This window comes from Hypomesus transpacificus, chromosome 5 (assembly GCF_021917145.1).
Source record: "Hypomesus transpacificus isolate Combined female chromosome 5, fHypTra1, whole genome shotgun sequence".
Lineage (NCBI taxonomy): Eukaryota > Metazoa > Chordata > Actinopteri > Osmeriformes > Osmeridae > Hypomesus > Hypomesus transpacificus.
The window spans coordinates 60,285-76,291 of NC_061064.1; the positions used below are offsets into that span (position 1 = coordinate 60,285).

Sequence of the window (16,007 nt, forward strand, 5' to 3'; positions counted from 1 at the left end):
GGTTATTGTTCAAGCTGTTGATTTTATCTCTCCCTCTCCCCCTCTCCCTCTCCCTCTCCCTCTCCCTCTCCCTCTCCCCCTCCCTCTCCCTCTCTCCCCTCTCCCTCTCTCCCTCTCCCTCTCCCTCTCCCTCTCCCTCTCCCTCTCTCGCTCTCTTTCTCTCTCTCTCTGGTTCAGTACGCCGGCCCCCCTCAGCACCATCGTCCCAGAGGGCTGCCCCCCCCAGCAGAGCGCTGGTCCCCCCCCCGCCCGCCCTAAGGACTTCCCCTCCAGGGGGCCGGACCTCGGACCGGGCCCCTGGAAACGCCCCGCGCCCCACCCCCCACCCCCACAGAAAGCACCCGGCCCACCGCAGCCCGCCCCACCAGCAGCCCCTGCCCCCCAGGGAGGAGCGGCCGGCCAAGAGGAGCAGGACCTCCAGCCCTGAGCAGGTCAGAACCCAGACTCAGTCCCTCCTGACTGGGATGCAGCTGCACAGCAGCGCCACCTCCTGGTGAGAGAGCGTCATCGCTCTCTGTTGCTCGCTGAACACCTCAGATAGATGGATGGATGGGTAGACAGATGCGTGGGTATTTTCCTCACCCCCAAGATGAAATGATGGCATTACAGCAGCACTATATCAAAGTAGGCCACACAAGGTTACAGACACAACGCGAACAGGCTGCCCCCCCCCCCCCCCCCCTCCAGTTCTGACTGGTTCTTGTCTCCATAGTGTCATCGTGTATTGAAGCGCGTGGCGGGCCCAGACCGGACCCCCTCGCCCCCCAGGCCAGGCGTGTGGTGCCCCCCGTACGACAGAGTGGGACCCCGGACTCATCCAGACACCAGGAGGGTCGGTATTCACTCAGCGCTCAGACCAGCTGTCCACTCCCTGTTCAAATCCTTGTTATTAACAATATTAATGTTGATATCATATCATTAATGATCATTCATATATACTGTATCGTATAATACAATGATGTCATCTTGATATCATTATATTATATTTCTGTCCATATTCTCTCATGTTTACTCCGGGTCTATAGTTCAGCTCTCTGCTCCCCCTGCTACCCTTCTAAATCTGTAATTATGAACTCTGCAGATGATCAAACCAGGTTTATTGCAGCACACAAGTTGCACATATTACATTTATTCATTTGCGTTTGATTCATGTCTTTCACCTGTGGCGATGCAGAACAACACCGATGTGCTTCTCCGTATTTGCAGGTGTCCTCCAGGCCTCCGGGGGGCGCTGTGCTCCACCCTCCTAAGCCCACAGGCCACCTCCCGCCCCCCTCCCACCCCCGACACCGCCCCCCCGCCCAGCACCTGTCTGGCCCCCGAGGGGGTGCGGAGGGTCAGCCCCCCTCCTCACCAGCAGCCACCGGATTGCCTTACAGCCCCAACGCAGGCCCCGCCCCCTCCCATCGCCAACCGCGCCACACAGGCCCCGCTCACACCCTGCAGCCACGCCCCCCGGAGGCCAGGCGAGCCCAGGGGCGTCACGGCAACCACGGCACGGTGAGTGTCACAGGTGTCGTCGTGGCATCGACGTTTCCTCCCTCACTCATCCACAAACCAGGCTCCTCCTCCGACCACCGCCCAAATGTCGTGTTGTTTGTGTGTTTGTTTCTTCCCAGGAACATCCCTGCAGCAGTGTGAGGGCAGAGGGGAGGGATCTTCCTGCTGCCGAGGATTCTGGGATGAACGTCACACACCGACCCCCCCTCAACGGCAGCCTTAGAGACGGAGGCTCAAAGCCCACCGGCCTCCCACCCCCCCGCAGAGATCCGAGGGGCCCTGGCCCTGGGGTGGCGGCTTCCCCAGCCCACCACCGGACACCCAAACGTGGGCTCCCCAGCTCCGCCTGCCCCCCTGGGGCTCCGCCAGGACCGGACCCCAGGGTTCAGAGGTCAGGGGTCAACCCCTCGCAGGGGCCCCAGGTGGACCCCTCCCCCAGACCCCCACTCAGCAGAGCCGTGGGGGGGGGGGAGCCCCAGGAACACAAACTGCCCGGCCGCAAGGGCAAGAACACGGGGAGGAGAGCGGGCCAGGGCGAGGAGAACGAGAGGGTGGAGAGGAAGGCGCAGGGGAGGAAACGAAGGAAGGAGAAAGGAGAGAAAGGGGTGGAAGGCTTGAGGAGAGCGGGCAGGAAGGAGGAGGAAGACAGGGGAAAGGTTGACAGGAGGAAGAAAAAGGAGGAGGAGAAAAGGAAAGAGATTCTCCGAAACAGAAAAATGGAAGAGAGAAAGAAGACGAGTTTGTCGTCGTCGTCCCACCAGCCGCCCGTGCCGTGGTCAGGGGCGGGTGAGGACCAGCCGGGTCTGGGCTCTCCAGCCACACAGCGAGCAGGGAAGCCCCCCCGCCCACCACACGCACCACCCAACCCTCACAGACACAGGCACAAGGGCAAAACACCACACGCCCACACGTCCGCCAAAAAAACCAGCACTGGGCAACCGGGCCTCCGGCCCAGACGCCCCCCCTCTGCCTCCACTAAACACAAAGGCTCCAAGGAGGGTAGACCCTCCAAGCCCCCTGCCAAGAACCCCCCCCTGCCCTCCTGCCCCCCAGCCCCCAGGAGGGCACCCCCTAGACCTCCCAGCCCCCCCTCCTCCTCTTCCAGTGGGGCTGCCATGAAACCCCAGCCAGCCCTCTCCTCCAGGCCACACCAGCCCCCGGAACCTCCTCCCAGCCCGGACTCACCCCCCTCAGTGGGGCCGGTGCGAGGCGAGGCCGGGGGGTTCCGTCCAGAGCAGGGGGTCCTGCTGGCCCCGGACCTGCAACTGGCCGCGGGGGTGTGCAGCCTGCTGGAGCTGGGAGACGACCCCCCCGCCAGCCCCCCCGTGCTCAGCTGGCAGGGGTCGCCGGCGTCCGGCCTGAGCGAGGGGGAGGAGGAGGAGGAGGTGAAGATCGTGATGAGGAGGCCAGTCCTGCAGCCTAGCCCCACCCACCGGCCGGCCCCCTCCCCCCCTCCTCACAGGGACACCAAGCCGCTGAGCGACCTGGCTAGGCTGTACGGCCTGCCAGAGACCCCTGCTGGAGCAGGAGAGGAGGAGGAGGTGGAGGTGGAGGAGGAGGTGGAGGTGGAGGAGGAGGTGGGCGCAGACGTACCTAGCGCCCTGCCCCCTCGCAAGCCCCACCTCCACCAGACAGGCGTGGCCGACGTTTTCAAGTCTCTGGCCTCATTCCTGGGGGGTCAGAGGTACACCTACAGGGGCGGCCCGTTTGGGCGCCCGCCCCCCAGCGCCATGGGGGGGGTGAAGTATTCGTCCTCGCTGGCGCTGGGACCTGAGATACGCTGCCAGGACCAACAGGAATCCTCCCCCGCCCCCGCCCCCGCCCCGCCCACCAAACTCACCGACCAACTGCAATCCCCCACTGACGCTACCTCAGACCCGCCCTCCAACCACCGGCCCCGCCCCGACGGCCAATCGCAGCCCGTCGCCGGCGAGCAGAGCCCGGCTCATGGGGGCGTGGAGGAGGTGAAGAGGAGGAGCCGAGCGGAGCCCCTCCCTGGAAGGACCGGCTCCTCTCTCCTGAGCGGCTCCCTGAGCGCCGAGCTAAGGCTGACCACCACACACCCAGGCCCCCTCGCTGACCTGCTGCCCAGCAAGCAGCCCCGGGCCTCCAGGCAGCCGGAGGTGCCCAGGCAGGCCGACAGGAAGAGGGAGCCGGTGAGCCTGGAGGGAGAGCGGGAGGGGGAGGGGAGGAGCAAGAGGCGGAAAGAGGACGGCGGGGTCGGCGCGGTCGGAGGTCACCTCCACAGGTCTGGAGGAGCGGAGAAGAAGAGGCGGGAGGAGAGGAAAGAGGGGAAGACCGCGGCCGTTCCATCCTCGGTTTCGCCCTCGTTCGACTGCCCGGCGGCGAAGCACAAGGACAGTAAGAAGAGAATCGTCCCTCTGCAGAGCACAGCCTCCCAGGGAGGACTGGAGGAGGAAGAGGAGTGCACCGGGACCGAGGAGGAGAAGAAGAAGGACAACAAGAGCCGTGAGTCTGAAATCAAGACTGCTGGAGCCACCACCACCCCTACCTCCTCCTCCTCCTCCTCGTCCATCCCAGCCCCCCCCGCCCCCCCACGGAGGACCCCATGCCCGCTGGCCCCCGCTGACTTCCTCAAGCTGAAGGCGATGTCCCTGGGGCCCCCCAAGGAGCTGAAGATCCGTCTGATCAAGGTGGAGAGCGGAGACAGAGAGACCTTCATGGCCTCGGAGATCGAACGCCCCAGGATCCCCCTGGCCGAGACCTCCATCAAACACCCCGCCAGTGACATCATCAGGGCCTGCAAGTGAGTCGTCTGAATCTGCTCTGACAGATTAAAGATTACGATTATAATTAGAGATTAAAGACATTGGGATTATGAGATTGGGTTAGAGAAATGCTGCGATGAGGAAGCCTGGAAATCAAGCATCGCATTGTTAAAAAACGATTTTACATGTGACGATAAACCTGGAAGTTGATTTAAGACACGTTATCTGAATCTGTTGCGCTTAATCCCCCTTCTCATCTGTGTGTGGTGTACTCTGAACTGTTCTTTCTGTAGATTAAAGTCATTTGATGTGAAATCCTAATCTCTTCCTCTCAATCTGGTTGTTCGTCTGTGCATGTCGTCCTGTGTCCAGGGGAGTGAAGATCAAAGGGAAGTTTCGGGAGTCGTACCTGCTACCTGCTTTCTCTGTCAAACCAAACCTCCCCACCGACACCGCTATCCCTAGAGAGAAGCTCAACCCCCCCACACCAAGCATCTATGTGAGTAGACTCACACACACCTCAAACACACACACAGACACACACACGTCCACTTATGAACACACACACACAGACACACACACGTCCACTCATGCATACTCGCTCACACATCCACAGTGCTTCAGTGGTTCAGGGTAAACCTAATGTGTGTGTGTATCTGTGTGTGTGTGTGTTTATGTGTATGTGTGTGTGTGCGTGTGTGTGTGTGTGTATCTGTGTGTGTGTATCTGTGTGTTCCAGCTGGAGAGTAAGAGAGACGCCTTCTCCCCAGTGCTGCTGCAGTTCTGCACCGATCCCAAGAACCCTGTTACTGTCATCAGAGGCTTGGCTGGCTCCCTCCGCCTCAGTCAGTACACACACACACACACAACAACACACACATGCACCACACACACACACACACTCAAACTCCACATGCTCACTCACATGCTCAATCCAAAATGATGTAATTTCTCTTTGCATTCTCTCCCCTCTCCCTCTGCCCATCCCTGCCCCCTCCTCTCTCCCCCTGCCCCCTATCCCCCCCTCCACCCCTCAGACCTGGGTCTGTTCTCCACCAAGGCCCTGGTGGAGTCCAACGCGGAGCACGCCGTGGAGGTCAGGACGCAGGTGCAGCAGCCGGCCGACCAGAACTGGGATGCCAGTGGGCGGGGCCAGACGTGGCCCTGCGAGAGCAGCCGCGCCCACACCACCATCGCCAAGTACGCCCAGTACCAGGCCTCCAGCTTCCAGGAGAGCCTGCAGGTACACACACATGTAGACATATCAAACACCCACAACATATCAGCACAGCAGAATCCCCTCAGCATGTCTCTTAACCCTGTGATGATGGTGATGATGGTGATAATGATGATGGTGATAATGATGATGGTGATAATGGTGATAATGAGGATGATGATGGTGATGATGGTGATGGTGATGGTGATGGTGATGGTGATGATGATGATGGTGATAATGGTGGTAATGATGATGGTGATAATGATGATGGTGATGGTGATGATGGTAATGATGATGGTAATGGTGATGATAATGATGATGGTGATAATGATGACGGTGATGATGGTAATGGTGGTGGTGATGATGGTGATAAGGATGGTGATGATGGTGATGGTGATGATAATGATGATAGTGATGGTGATGATGATGATGGTGATGATGGTGATGATGGTGATGATGGTGATGATGGTGATGATGGTGATGATGGTGATGATGATGATGGGTCCACAGGAGGAGAAGGACAGTGAGGATGAGGAGGAGGAAGAACAGACCAAGTCTGACTCCACCAGCTCCGCCCCTTCCCCCAGTCAGACAAGCCCTGCCCCTTCTTCCAGTAAAGCAAGCTCCTCCCCCAGTAAAGCAAGCCCCACCCTTTCCCCCAGTAAAGTAAGCCCCGCCCCCAGTAACACAAGCCCCACCCCCGGTAACACAAGCCCCGCCACATCAGCCAGGTTAGTTGACTCCTCCTTTCTCAGCTGATCATACCGAAAATGAGAAATGAAACGGAACTAACCATGGACCATTTCCATGTTCACACAGCCCAGAGCAAAAATCTGTGGGAAAAACCATCAAATTTGGTACCAACATTGACCTATCGGATCCAAAAAGGTAAAAAGAAACATTACATTTACATGTATTTATGCATTCAGCAGACGCTTTTATCTAAAGCGACTTCCAAAAGAGAGCTTTACAAAAGTGCATAGGTCACTGATCATAGCAACGAGATAGCCACAAACATTGCAGGTAGCCAAAAAGTGGAAGATGCATTCTTCACGGTCATTAGTTCAGTGACATTCATAAACCTAAAATAGATATTGACCTCAACCCAGTTGTTTATTATTAAAGTGAATGCTTGTGTGTGTGTATGCTTGTGTGTGTGTGTGTGTGTGTGTGTGTGTGTATGCTTGTGTGTGTGTGTGTGTGTGTATGCTTGTGTGTGTGTGTGTGTTTGTGTAGATGGAAGCCGCAGCTGCAGGAGCTGTTGAAGCTGCCACCCTTCATGCGGGTGTCCTCCAGTGGTAACATGCTGAGTCATGTAGGACACACCATCCTGGGCATGAACACCGTCCAGCTCTACATGAAGGTCCCGGGCAGCCGCACTCCCGGTCAGTGTGTGTGTGTGTGTGTGTGTGTGTGTGATGACCTTGGATTTGACCTCATGCCGATGCATCAGACTGTTAGAATGACTGTGTGTGTGTGTGTGTGTCGGTCGGTGTGTGTGTGTTCTCAGGCCATCAGGAGAACAACAACTTCTGCTCAGTGAACATCAACATCGGGCCTGGAGACTGCGAGTGGTTTGCTGTCCACGAGCACTACTGGGAGGCCATTAACAACTTCTGTGAGAAGTAAGCGAGGAAAACCCATGTGTGTGTGTGTTTAGGGTTTACATTTAGTCATTTAGCAGACGCTCTTATCCAGAGCGACTTACAGTAAGTACAGGGACATTCCCCCCCCGAGGCAAGTAGGGTGAAGTGCCTTGCCCAAGGACACAACGTCATTTGTCACGTCCTGGAATCGAACCAACAACCTTCTGATTAATAGTCCGACTCCCTAACCGCTCAGCCATCTGATTCCTTAGTTTAGTGCTTGTCTGTATTCGTGTATATACGGTATTTTTCCATACAGTATGTTTGAGTGTGTGTGTGTGTGTGTGAGCAGTGATCCCCTAGAAGTTTCAAGTCTGCCTCCTCCTCCCCAGACATGGAGTGGACTATCTGACAGGGTCCTGGTGGCCGGTCCTGGAGGACCTGTACCGCTCCAACATCCCCGTGTACCGCTTCATCCAGCGGCCTGGGGACCTGGTCTGGATCAACGCCGGGACAGTCCACTGGGTCCAGGCTGTAGGCTGGTGCAACAACATCGCCTGGAACGTGGGGCCGCTCAACTGTGAGTTTCCTCCCGTGACCAGCAAGGGGCAGGTAGAGTCAAGAGCTGGGTGTAGAGTGACCAGGGTTAGGTTCAGGAAACCAGGTGTCTAGGGAGCCACCTGTGATTGGGGTTTCGCCCCCCCCCCCCCTCCCTCTCTGGTGCAGTAGTTGAGATCTCAAATTGTCCAGAATCCCCATGGTCCTCCTTCACAGAGCCCTCTCTCTCTCTCTCTCTCTCTCTCTCTCTCTATCTCTTCTCTCTCTCTCTCCCTCTCCCTCTCCCTCTCCATCTCCCTCTCCCTCTCTCTCTCTCTCTCTCTCTCTCTCTCTCGCTCTCGCTCTCGCTCTCTCTCTCTCTCTCCCTCTCCCTCTCCCTCTCCCTCTCCCTCTCCCTCTCCCTCTCTCTCTCTCTCTCTCTCTCTCTCTCTCTCTCTCTCTCCCTCTCCCTCTCCCTCTCTCTCTCTCTCTCTCTCTCTCTCCCTCTCTCTCTCTCTCTCTCTCTGTCTCTCTCTCTCTCCCCATAGCGTACCAGTACCAGCTCGCCCTGGAACGCTTCGAGTGGAACGAGATCAAGAAGGTCAAGTCCATCGTTCCCATGATCCACGTCTCCTGGAATGTGGCCCGCACCATCAAGATAGCCGACCAGGACACCTTTAAGATGATCAAGTGAGTATGTGAGGAAGGCTGAGCTTATCGGGTCTCGGACAGATGTGTCGTGTCAGCTGTAACCTCTCTATCTGCTCTCTCTCTGTCTCTCTCTCTCTCTCTACCTCTCTTTATCTCTCTTTCTCTCTACCTCTTTCTCACTCTATCTCTTCTTGGTTCCCTCCTCCGTCGCTTTCTCCCTCTGAACTTCTCCCACTCTCCCTTTTTCCTTCCCTTCTCTTTTTCCTCTCCTCTCCTCGCTCCCCCTTCCCTTGTCTCTATCTCTTTCCTTCACCGTTCTCTCTCCGTCTCTCTTTCAATCTCCCTCCCTCAGACACTGTCTTCTCCAGTCCATGAAGCACATCCAAATCTTGAGGGACCAGCTGGTGGCGTCTGGTAAGAAGATCTCCCACCAGAGCAGGGTGAAGGATGAGCCGGCCTACTACTGCAACGAGTGTGACGTGAGAACCCTGACCGCACACAGAAACCTCTGTGATACAGACCTTGACCCCAGCCCAGTAAGAACTCTGTGTCTGTGTGTGTGCTCTGTGTGTGCTCTGTGTGTGTGTGTGTGTGCTCTGTGTGTGTGTGTGTGTGTGTGCAGCTGGAGGTGTTTGACCTGCTGTTTGTGACCAGTGAGAGCAGCAACAGGAAGAGCTACGTGGTGCACTGTGAGGAGTGTGCCCGTGCTCGCAGCCCGGGCCTGGCTGGGGTGGTGGTGCTGGAGCAGTACAGCATGGAGGAGCTAATGAGGACCTACGACAGCTTCATCTTGGTCAGTCACACACAGGATACACACACACACACTCGCTCACGCAGGGAACACAGGATACACACACACACACAAGAGATTAAGCAGTTGCTGTATGAGAGGGCATCCGTATGATTTCTCATGATCTCTTTGCTTTCTTTGTCACTTTCTCCCTTTATCTTTCTCCCCGCCTCCCTCTCCCCCCCCCTCCCTCCCCCCAGGCTGCATCACCCTGTTCTAAGTGAGGACCCCTCTCTGTTACTGAGCAGCCATAACCAAAACTCTGACTCACCCGCAACCAGGAAGTGTACTACTGCAAAACATACGCTGAACAGCCAATCATGTTTACTCAGTATTGTTTACATCACAATAAGATATCAGCCATCAGCCAATAAAACTCCAGCTGTCTGTCGTCTTCCCCGCCTACCAGCTGCTGATTGGACTCTCGTCTAGAGATAGAATGACTAGACTGGTACTCATGAAAATCATGTCTGACTTGTGAACATTGTTAGCACTGGAAATCAGGTCATTACAACGGACACTGCTGTGATTCAAAAGCGTCAAGTAGCTGGCTCTGTGTATTTTTTATTATTTTTTACAAAATTCAGGTACTTTTATGCAAATCGAATATAACTTTTTCAGTTTTTTTTCCCCACCAATCTAGTTATTCTATGTCCATGGATTTGCCGTGTTACCACGGAAACAGCAGGGGAATCGCTTCAATAGCAAAGTAGCTGATAGTCTTGATGACATTGTATTGGTTCTGATTTAGTTCTGTATTCAGGTAAACTCAAGACATTTGTTTTTCCAGTTTGTATGCTCTCCGGGGTGCAATTTTTATTTATTTTATTCAGACATAGATACTTCAAAACGTATTACCAGCCTAGAAGTACACCATATTGGCCTTGTGAACTGTATTTAGATGAAAGAAAATCCAACATACAAATGTTTTCTAACGCATTAGGAATATTGATATAAAGAAATGTTTTCAATTTCTCTGAAATACGGGTTTGCTAGAGGACTAATCTGGTTGCATTCTTAGTTAGAAGCCTAGTGTGCATATTGTGAATTAGGTTTTTTGCATAATTCTGAATCATCTTTGGTAGTGAGAGATGTGTTATGATACACCTTAGCTAAAAAAGAATAAAAAACGTTCACATTTTTGTCATGGCAACGGGAACATCCATCTGTTTTTTAATACCTCTTTATTTGTCGTGTTCTCATTCCTTTCCGGATTATAGAGATAATTAATTGTAAATCGTGAGTTTATTTATACTGTATATGTTTGTTTTCTTAAATATATTTATTGCATATTGATGGTACTTCCCTTGTTAAGGGGCCAGATATTTTTAAAGTTTCCTATTGTCCTGATGTGTTGATGGGGGAAGTTCTATGAGGGGGTGGTCTAATGTTCATGGTGCTTCGCCCCCCCTCGCCTCACCCCCCTCTCATCTAACTGTGTATAAAGGATGTATGAGATAAGTAAACAAATATAAATAAAACCGACAGGTTGGTGCTTAGTACAGTCAGTACACCCACCGGTGAATTAATGAAATGAAGACTTTGTACTGTAACAGATTAAACACAATGAACTTTTTCAACTTTTTTTGCGTTGTACGGAATTCATAAAAAAAAATCTGCATTTGTTCTTTGATGCTGAACTTTTAGCAGTAGCTGTAGCTTTAGCCACTTCTGAAAAAAAATATGAAAAAAAAAAAAACCTTTGAAGGATGTTGTAGTGGGGTTAAGGTTCATGGTTTGTTTGGTGTCCTGTCCTTATAACTATGATTTGAAGGATGTAGTGTTCCTCCTTTTCTTCCAGACTGTTTTAGTTCTGCTGCACTGTTTCAAAAAATAACTGACATAGAACCTGAGCCAGGCCTGTCTTAAACACTCTGTGATTTTTCTGTGACATTATTGTGAGCATTATTGATCGAGAAAAATAAAACGTTTTGATAAATTCTTCGAGAACTGTCTATTGTCCATTTCCTACTGCTTTCTGTGGAATTATCTACATCCTGTTACAGTGAAAAACAACAATCCCAGTATTCTTGCAACAGTGCCACAACAATAGCACTGATATTATTGATACAATTTTTTCATGTTGTTTACATCTTAGCTGATACATATCTAAGGAAAACAGGACATTGTAATCCACCCTTTCTTTATGCCATGCTAATGTTCATCCCTAGTCACTTAAATCCTAATTTCCTACTCTTTCCTCCTTTCAGATAAACCCACTACAAAGGCTTTGGTCACATACAAACATGCATTCGAATGGTTTCATAGTGTTTGTTTTCGCATGATCTGTCTTCCTCCCTCTCTCCCGACCAGGATGAGAAGTCTAGTGTCCTGTTGTCTCTTCAGACAGAGGGTCAGAGGTCGAGAGGTCAGCGGTCATGGGAATCCTGAGACTCTTCTTCTAAGAGGAAGCAGTGACATTTCATCCCAGACCTGCAGATGGAACAGGGGATATCCTGGCTCCAAGGACAGGAAAGCTGGCCTTCCTCCTAAGTTAGCAGACCCCAGGTCCCCTCAACACACACACACACACAGATGCACACACAGACGCACACTCTCCTACTGTCCACAGTGACCTGAGTAGGAAAGCAGGAACAGATGCCAACGTCAGTGTGGCCTACGTCTCTGTCGCGTTCCTTCAAAGCTACATTCCTTCACTCCAAGCCCAGGCCTGTGATTTCACTCTCTCTCTCTTCTTCGCCTCCTTCTCTCCGCAGACATCTCTGCTCTCCAAGCAAACAAACAAACAAACAAACACAAGACTGCAGTGGAGAAGGAGGAAAAGAGAAGAAGAGCGAAAACATCAATTTAGAAATGCTAACGCTTTGAACTGGAACCCCCCTATGGCTTCTTATCAGGCCCGCCATCCTCTCTCTCTCTCTCTCTCTCTCTCTCTCTCTCTCTCTCTCTCTCTCTCTCTCTCTCTCTCTCTCTTTCTCTCCATGTCTCTCTCTGTCTCTCTCTCTCTTTGTCTCTCTCTCTGTCTCTCTGTCTCTCTCTGTCTCTCTCTCTGTCTCTCTCTGTCTCTCTCTCTCTGTATCTCTCTCTCTGTCTCTCTCTCTGTCTCTCTCTGTCTCTCTCTGTCTCTCTCTCTCTCTCTCTGTCTCTCTCTCTCTCTGTCTCCCTGTCTCTCTCTGTCTCTCACTCTGTCTCTCCCTGTCTCTCTCTCTGTCTCTCTCTCTGTCTCTCCCTGTCTCTCTCTGTCTGTCTCTCTCACCCTGTCTCTCTCTCCCTGTCTCTCTCTCTGTCTCTCTCTGTCTCTCTCTCCCTGTCTCTCTCTCCCTGTCTCTCTCTCTCTGTCTCTCTCTGTCTCTCTCTCCCTGTCTCTCTCCCTGTCTCTCTCTCTGTCTCTCTCTCCCTGTCTCTCTCTCAGTCTCTCTCTTTCTCTCTCTCTGTCTCTCTCTCTTTCACCACATCCTTCACTTCTCCCCCCCCCATCACTCCCTGTTTTCTCTGTCTGGTGTTCTGCTTTTCATCAAGAGGGCGAGTGCCAGTCCCCCTTTTTGGTCGTGACCCTAAAACAACTGTGAAACAACCGTGTCTCGTGTGACTCAGACACCCCGCCTACCTTTCACAGAGCTGCGTCTGTTCCAGAGTTTAGAAACACATCTGTAATCTATATCCCACTGCAAGGAGACACACTCTTATCTCTAAGCTCACTCCCCAACATCAAAAGTGCATTAAAACTAACTACATGTACAGTGCAGATAAGCGTCTAATGGCCGTGAGCATCATTAGTGTTATGTAACTCTCAACCCAACAATGTATTGCATGTCTGCAGAACACATTACATGGTATATTCACATACCGACCATCTCCATTTCCTCACACCCAAACGGCTTCGAAATCAGCCACGTCTAAGAAATAGCTAGCGTAGGAAATATTTCGCAGCACAGTCCGTAAACAATTGTGAAGTTACGGTCATCTGTTTGTTTCTCTTTTGTATTATTCCCCTTCATTATCCAGCTCGTTTTCAGCAATAATCCTGAAGGAATTCATTCAATAACAATTCCCCCTAAACCACCAGCCAAGTGGCCAACAGTTCTCAAGTTGCTGCCCGGGTTTGGATAACAACCCCCGACTCCTCTAATCTATCCAAATAAACACTCCCTCCTCTCTACCGTGACCCCTCCAGCCCCCACCCCAACCCCCTCACTCCTCACTGAGTCCCAGGGTTATCAGAGTAATCCCTCCAGTGCACCCCCACCCCCCGATCTCCACCCCCGACACCACCTCCCTTCCCAAATACCAGCCCCCTAACACAGCCCAGCTGCCTCCCCAAACCCTCCAGTACCACCGCAGCCCAGCGAGACAGGACACACACACACACACACAAACAGAGAGAGAGGCTGGAGCAAAGAGCAAGGAAACAGCTCGACAGGAAAGGAAGAGCGAGAGATCAGGCCGAGATAGGAAGGAAGGAGGGAAGAGGAAGGGTAACGTTGGTTCTGAGCTGGGCTGTTTCCCCTTCACAGCAGAGAGTCAGGGGGGCTGGCAGCAGCTGTGTTCTCCCAGGTCCTGGTCGATACGTGGGTCTCTGTCTGCTCGAGCCACCGGTACGACGTCAGGAAACGGCGCTTCTGCTGCATCAGCGTCGGGATCTGGACCTCCAGCCTTCATGTTCGTCCTCTGACCCTTACTCTGGAGAGTCACACTAAGCTTAGTCACAACCAGAAAAAGCCTAAGAGGTTTTCTGGTCCACACATACACAAACTCCTAGCTGTTGGGGCGTGGAGACTATACTTTCTCTTCTCACAGGACGGGGATCTCAACACAAGGACCTCGCAGTGAGTACAATTATGTTGTTGGGATTTTGGATGATGTTCAGAGGTGAGGGAGAATTAGAAAACATGCATCATGTTCCCAGACATTAACGTATCGATGTGTTTATGAAGCAGAACTAGCAGAGCAGAGCATGCTAATGACATGGTACAGCACAGTTGTGGGTCAGGAAGAGACGCTGTGCGTCTTTACAATTATTGATCACGTCACGGCACCACCGTGACTCAAGAGTAGGGTATTGGATAGCTAAAGCACACCCTCATAGATTCTGAAAAGTTCTCAGAATCTCTCGGCCCAACTGTGCCTGTGTTGAGAGTAGCAGGGGTCAGTCATGCCACACCTGTGTGCTCAGCCTCTGGACCGACGTCCGAACCCTGAGACAGCATCTGATTAGGGGTTAGAGACAGCAGCCCGTTACAGACCCACAGCAGCTTGTTGACGGTGGTTTTTTGGGAAGGGGAAGGCCGTCGGTTCCCGATGCATTGTTCTGAGCCTGTGGTTCTACTGGAGGTTGGGGGTGGGGTGTAGAGGAGTCCGTTTCCTCCTGCCCAGGGTTGGCTGGCTATCTTTGTTTACTTTCCGCACCTCTCGCTGTGGCACTTTAGGGAAACTTGGCCTCGTAGTTCTAAGGAAAAAAATCCTTCGCTTAAAAAAAAAAGTTGGTGAAAAGCGAGCTTGCCAAAGCTAATATTGGGGTTGATAGTAATCTGACGCAAAGGCTGCAGCAAGTCACAAAGATCTTCTGATTGGTGGTGGTGAACTGCAAATGACTTGAACTGTCATTGGGTTCACACTGGAATCAATTACTGGGGTGTCATGGTAATAACAATGTATTTATTTAGCAGACATGTTGAAGAGACTTTGTTACTATGGGTACCAACCCTCAACGAAGGAGAAAATCCCTCACTGAATCATTTCTTCTTCAAAGGTTTTCCATAGATTGTATCTCCTGTGAGAGTTACAGTGATTGTCTATAGCTTGGGTCTCAGTGTTGATATATGGGCAACTGGGAAGCCTTCTGTAGCGACTCACAACTCACAACAAAACATACAAAAAACCTACATTCATAAATGTTAAACCGAACGTGATCTGATCTGAGCAGGAACCCCCGGGAGAGAGAATGAGCCTCCTGCGGAACGGCACCCTGGAGAAGAGCGTCACCCAGCAGCCTCACGCCGACCCTGGGGATGCCGACGCCTCGCTGACCCCCCACCTCCAGAACAGCAGCTCCCTCAGCTCAGTGATCCCTGGGTCCCCTGGAGGGGGCACAGGGGGAGTCGCGCCTCCCCCCTACCTGCTGGGGGGCAGCCTGGCAGGGGGGGGCATCCCGGCGGGGGGAGGCGATGCGCCCCTGGAGCTCCGAGCCTCCCTGGACTGCTGGGCCTGTTCGGTGCTGGTGACGGCACAGAACCTGGTCGTGGCCGTGATCAACGCTGGATTGGCCGGCGTTGTGTTCGGCGCCATCCTTACTCCGGCGCTCGTCATGATCGTGTTTGGCTTCCTGTGTCACTCCACGGTGAGGCTGTCGTGTGTGTGTGTGTGTGTGTTTGTGTGTAGTCCCATCCCTGCTTGACCCTTCCTCCTCTCTCTCCCCTCCCCCAGGTGCGCCCCCACGGTACCTCTCTGTACTGCTCTGACCTCCTGGAGGACGGGGGCTGTGTGGCCCTGCTGGTGGTAGGCTTCCTCCTCCTCACCCCCCTGCTGGTCCTGGCCCTGGCCGCCTACTGCCGCCTGGCCCGCCACCTCCAGCTGGGCCTCTGCTTCATCCCCTACAGCCGTGCCGTCTACAAGAACCTGCCCGCCTCGCACCACCGAGGCCTGGGCGCAGGGAGCTGCTGTGGCCAGCAGGGGGCGACGGAGGTGGAGGGAAAAGGCAGCGTTTGGGTGTGAGATTATGAGGGAGGAATGGGGTGTTTGGAATGTTTTTGGTTGGTTGGTTGGTTGGTTGGTTGAAAAGTTAAAGGGTGGTTAAAAGTGACAGGTAACTGAGGATGTGCCTAGAAAGAAAATGTCTATGGTTGCTGTCATTACAAATCCTCTGCTACATGACTAAACATCTCTGTAACATACACTGTAAGTCTTTTTTAGTATGTTTTTTTTAATCATTCTCTTTTGTACTATATGATTAAATGTTCAATAAATTGCTATCTTTGAACTGCTAAAATTCGTAGTCAACAAAGTTCATTAAGCCCTCGAACATATGCTGTAAAAGGTCT

The 16,007-nt window shown here is 52.9% G+C and overlaps 3 protein-coding genes across 3 annotated transcripts in view; all 3 read left to right on the plus strand.

Moving 5' to 3' along the window:
• Window positions 1-2,161, plus strand: part of LOC124468233 (extensin-like) — a 20,475-nt gene extending 18,314 nt beyond the window's left edge. The window contains exons 3-7 of the mRNA XM_047020892.1: window positions 178-431; window positions 713-832; window positions 1,207-1,500; window positions 1,620-2,112; window positions 2,157-2,161. Of these exons, the coding sequence (XP_046876848.1) occupies window positions 178-431; window positions 713-832; window positions 1,207-1,500; window positions 1,620-2,112; window positions 2,157-2,161 (1,166 nt within the window). The remainder of the gene's footprint in view (window positions 1-177; window positions 432-712; window positions 833-1,206; window positions 1,501-1,619; window positions 2,113-2,156) is intronic.
• A 17-nt stretch (window positions 2,162-2,178) lies between these two features.
• Window positions 2,179-11,780, plus strand: LOC124467655 (lysine-specific demethylase 6B-like). The gene is made up of 13 exons (XM_047019979.1): window positions 2,179-4,267; window positions 4,602-4,728; window positions 4,969-5,074; window positions 5,267-5,472; window positions 5,956-6,176; window positions 6,265-6,333; window positions 6,682-6,830; window positions 6,956-7,070; window positions 7,424-7,611; window positions 8,117-8,258; window positions 8,572-8,698; window positions 8,842-9,012; window positions 9,210-11,780. Exons 1-13 carry the CDS (start codon window positions 2,217-2,219, stop codon window positions 9,231-9,233), a joined length of 3,696 nt encoding a protein of 1,231 aa, XP_046875935.1. The 5' UTR covers window positions 2,179-2,216; the 3' UTR covers window positions 9,234-11,780.
• A 1,508-nt stretch (window positions 11,781-13,288) lies between these two features.
• Window positions 13,289-15,955, plus strand: LOC124467853 (transmembrane protein 88-like). Its single transcript, XM_047020332.1, has 3 exons — window positions 13,289-13,796; window positions 14,894-15,307; window positions 15,394-15,955. The coding sequence occupies exons 2-3, from the start codon at window positions 14,912-14,914 to the stop codon at window positions 15,679-15,681; spliced, it is 684 nt and encodes a 227-aa protein (XP_046876288.1). The 5' UTR covers window positions 13,289-13,796; window positions 14,894-14,911; the 3' UTR covers window positions 15,682-15,955.
• Window positions 15,956-16,007: the final 52 nt, after the last annotated feature.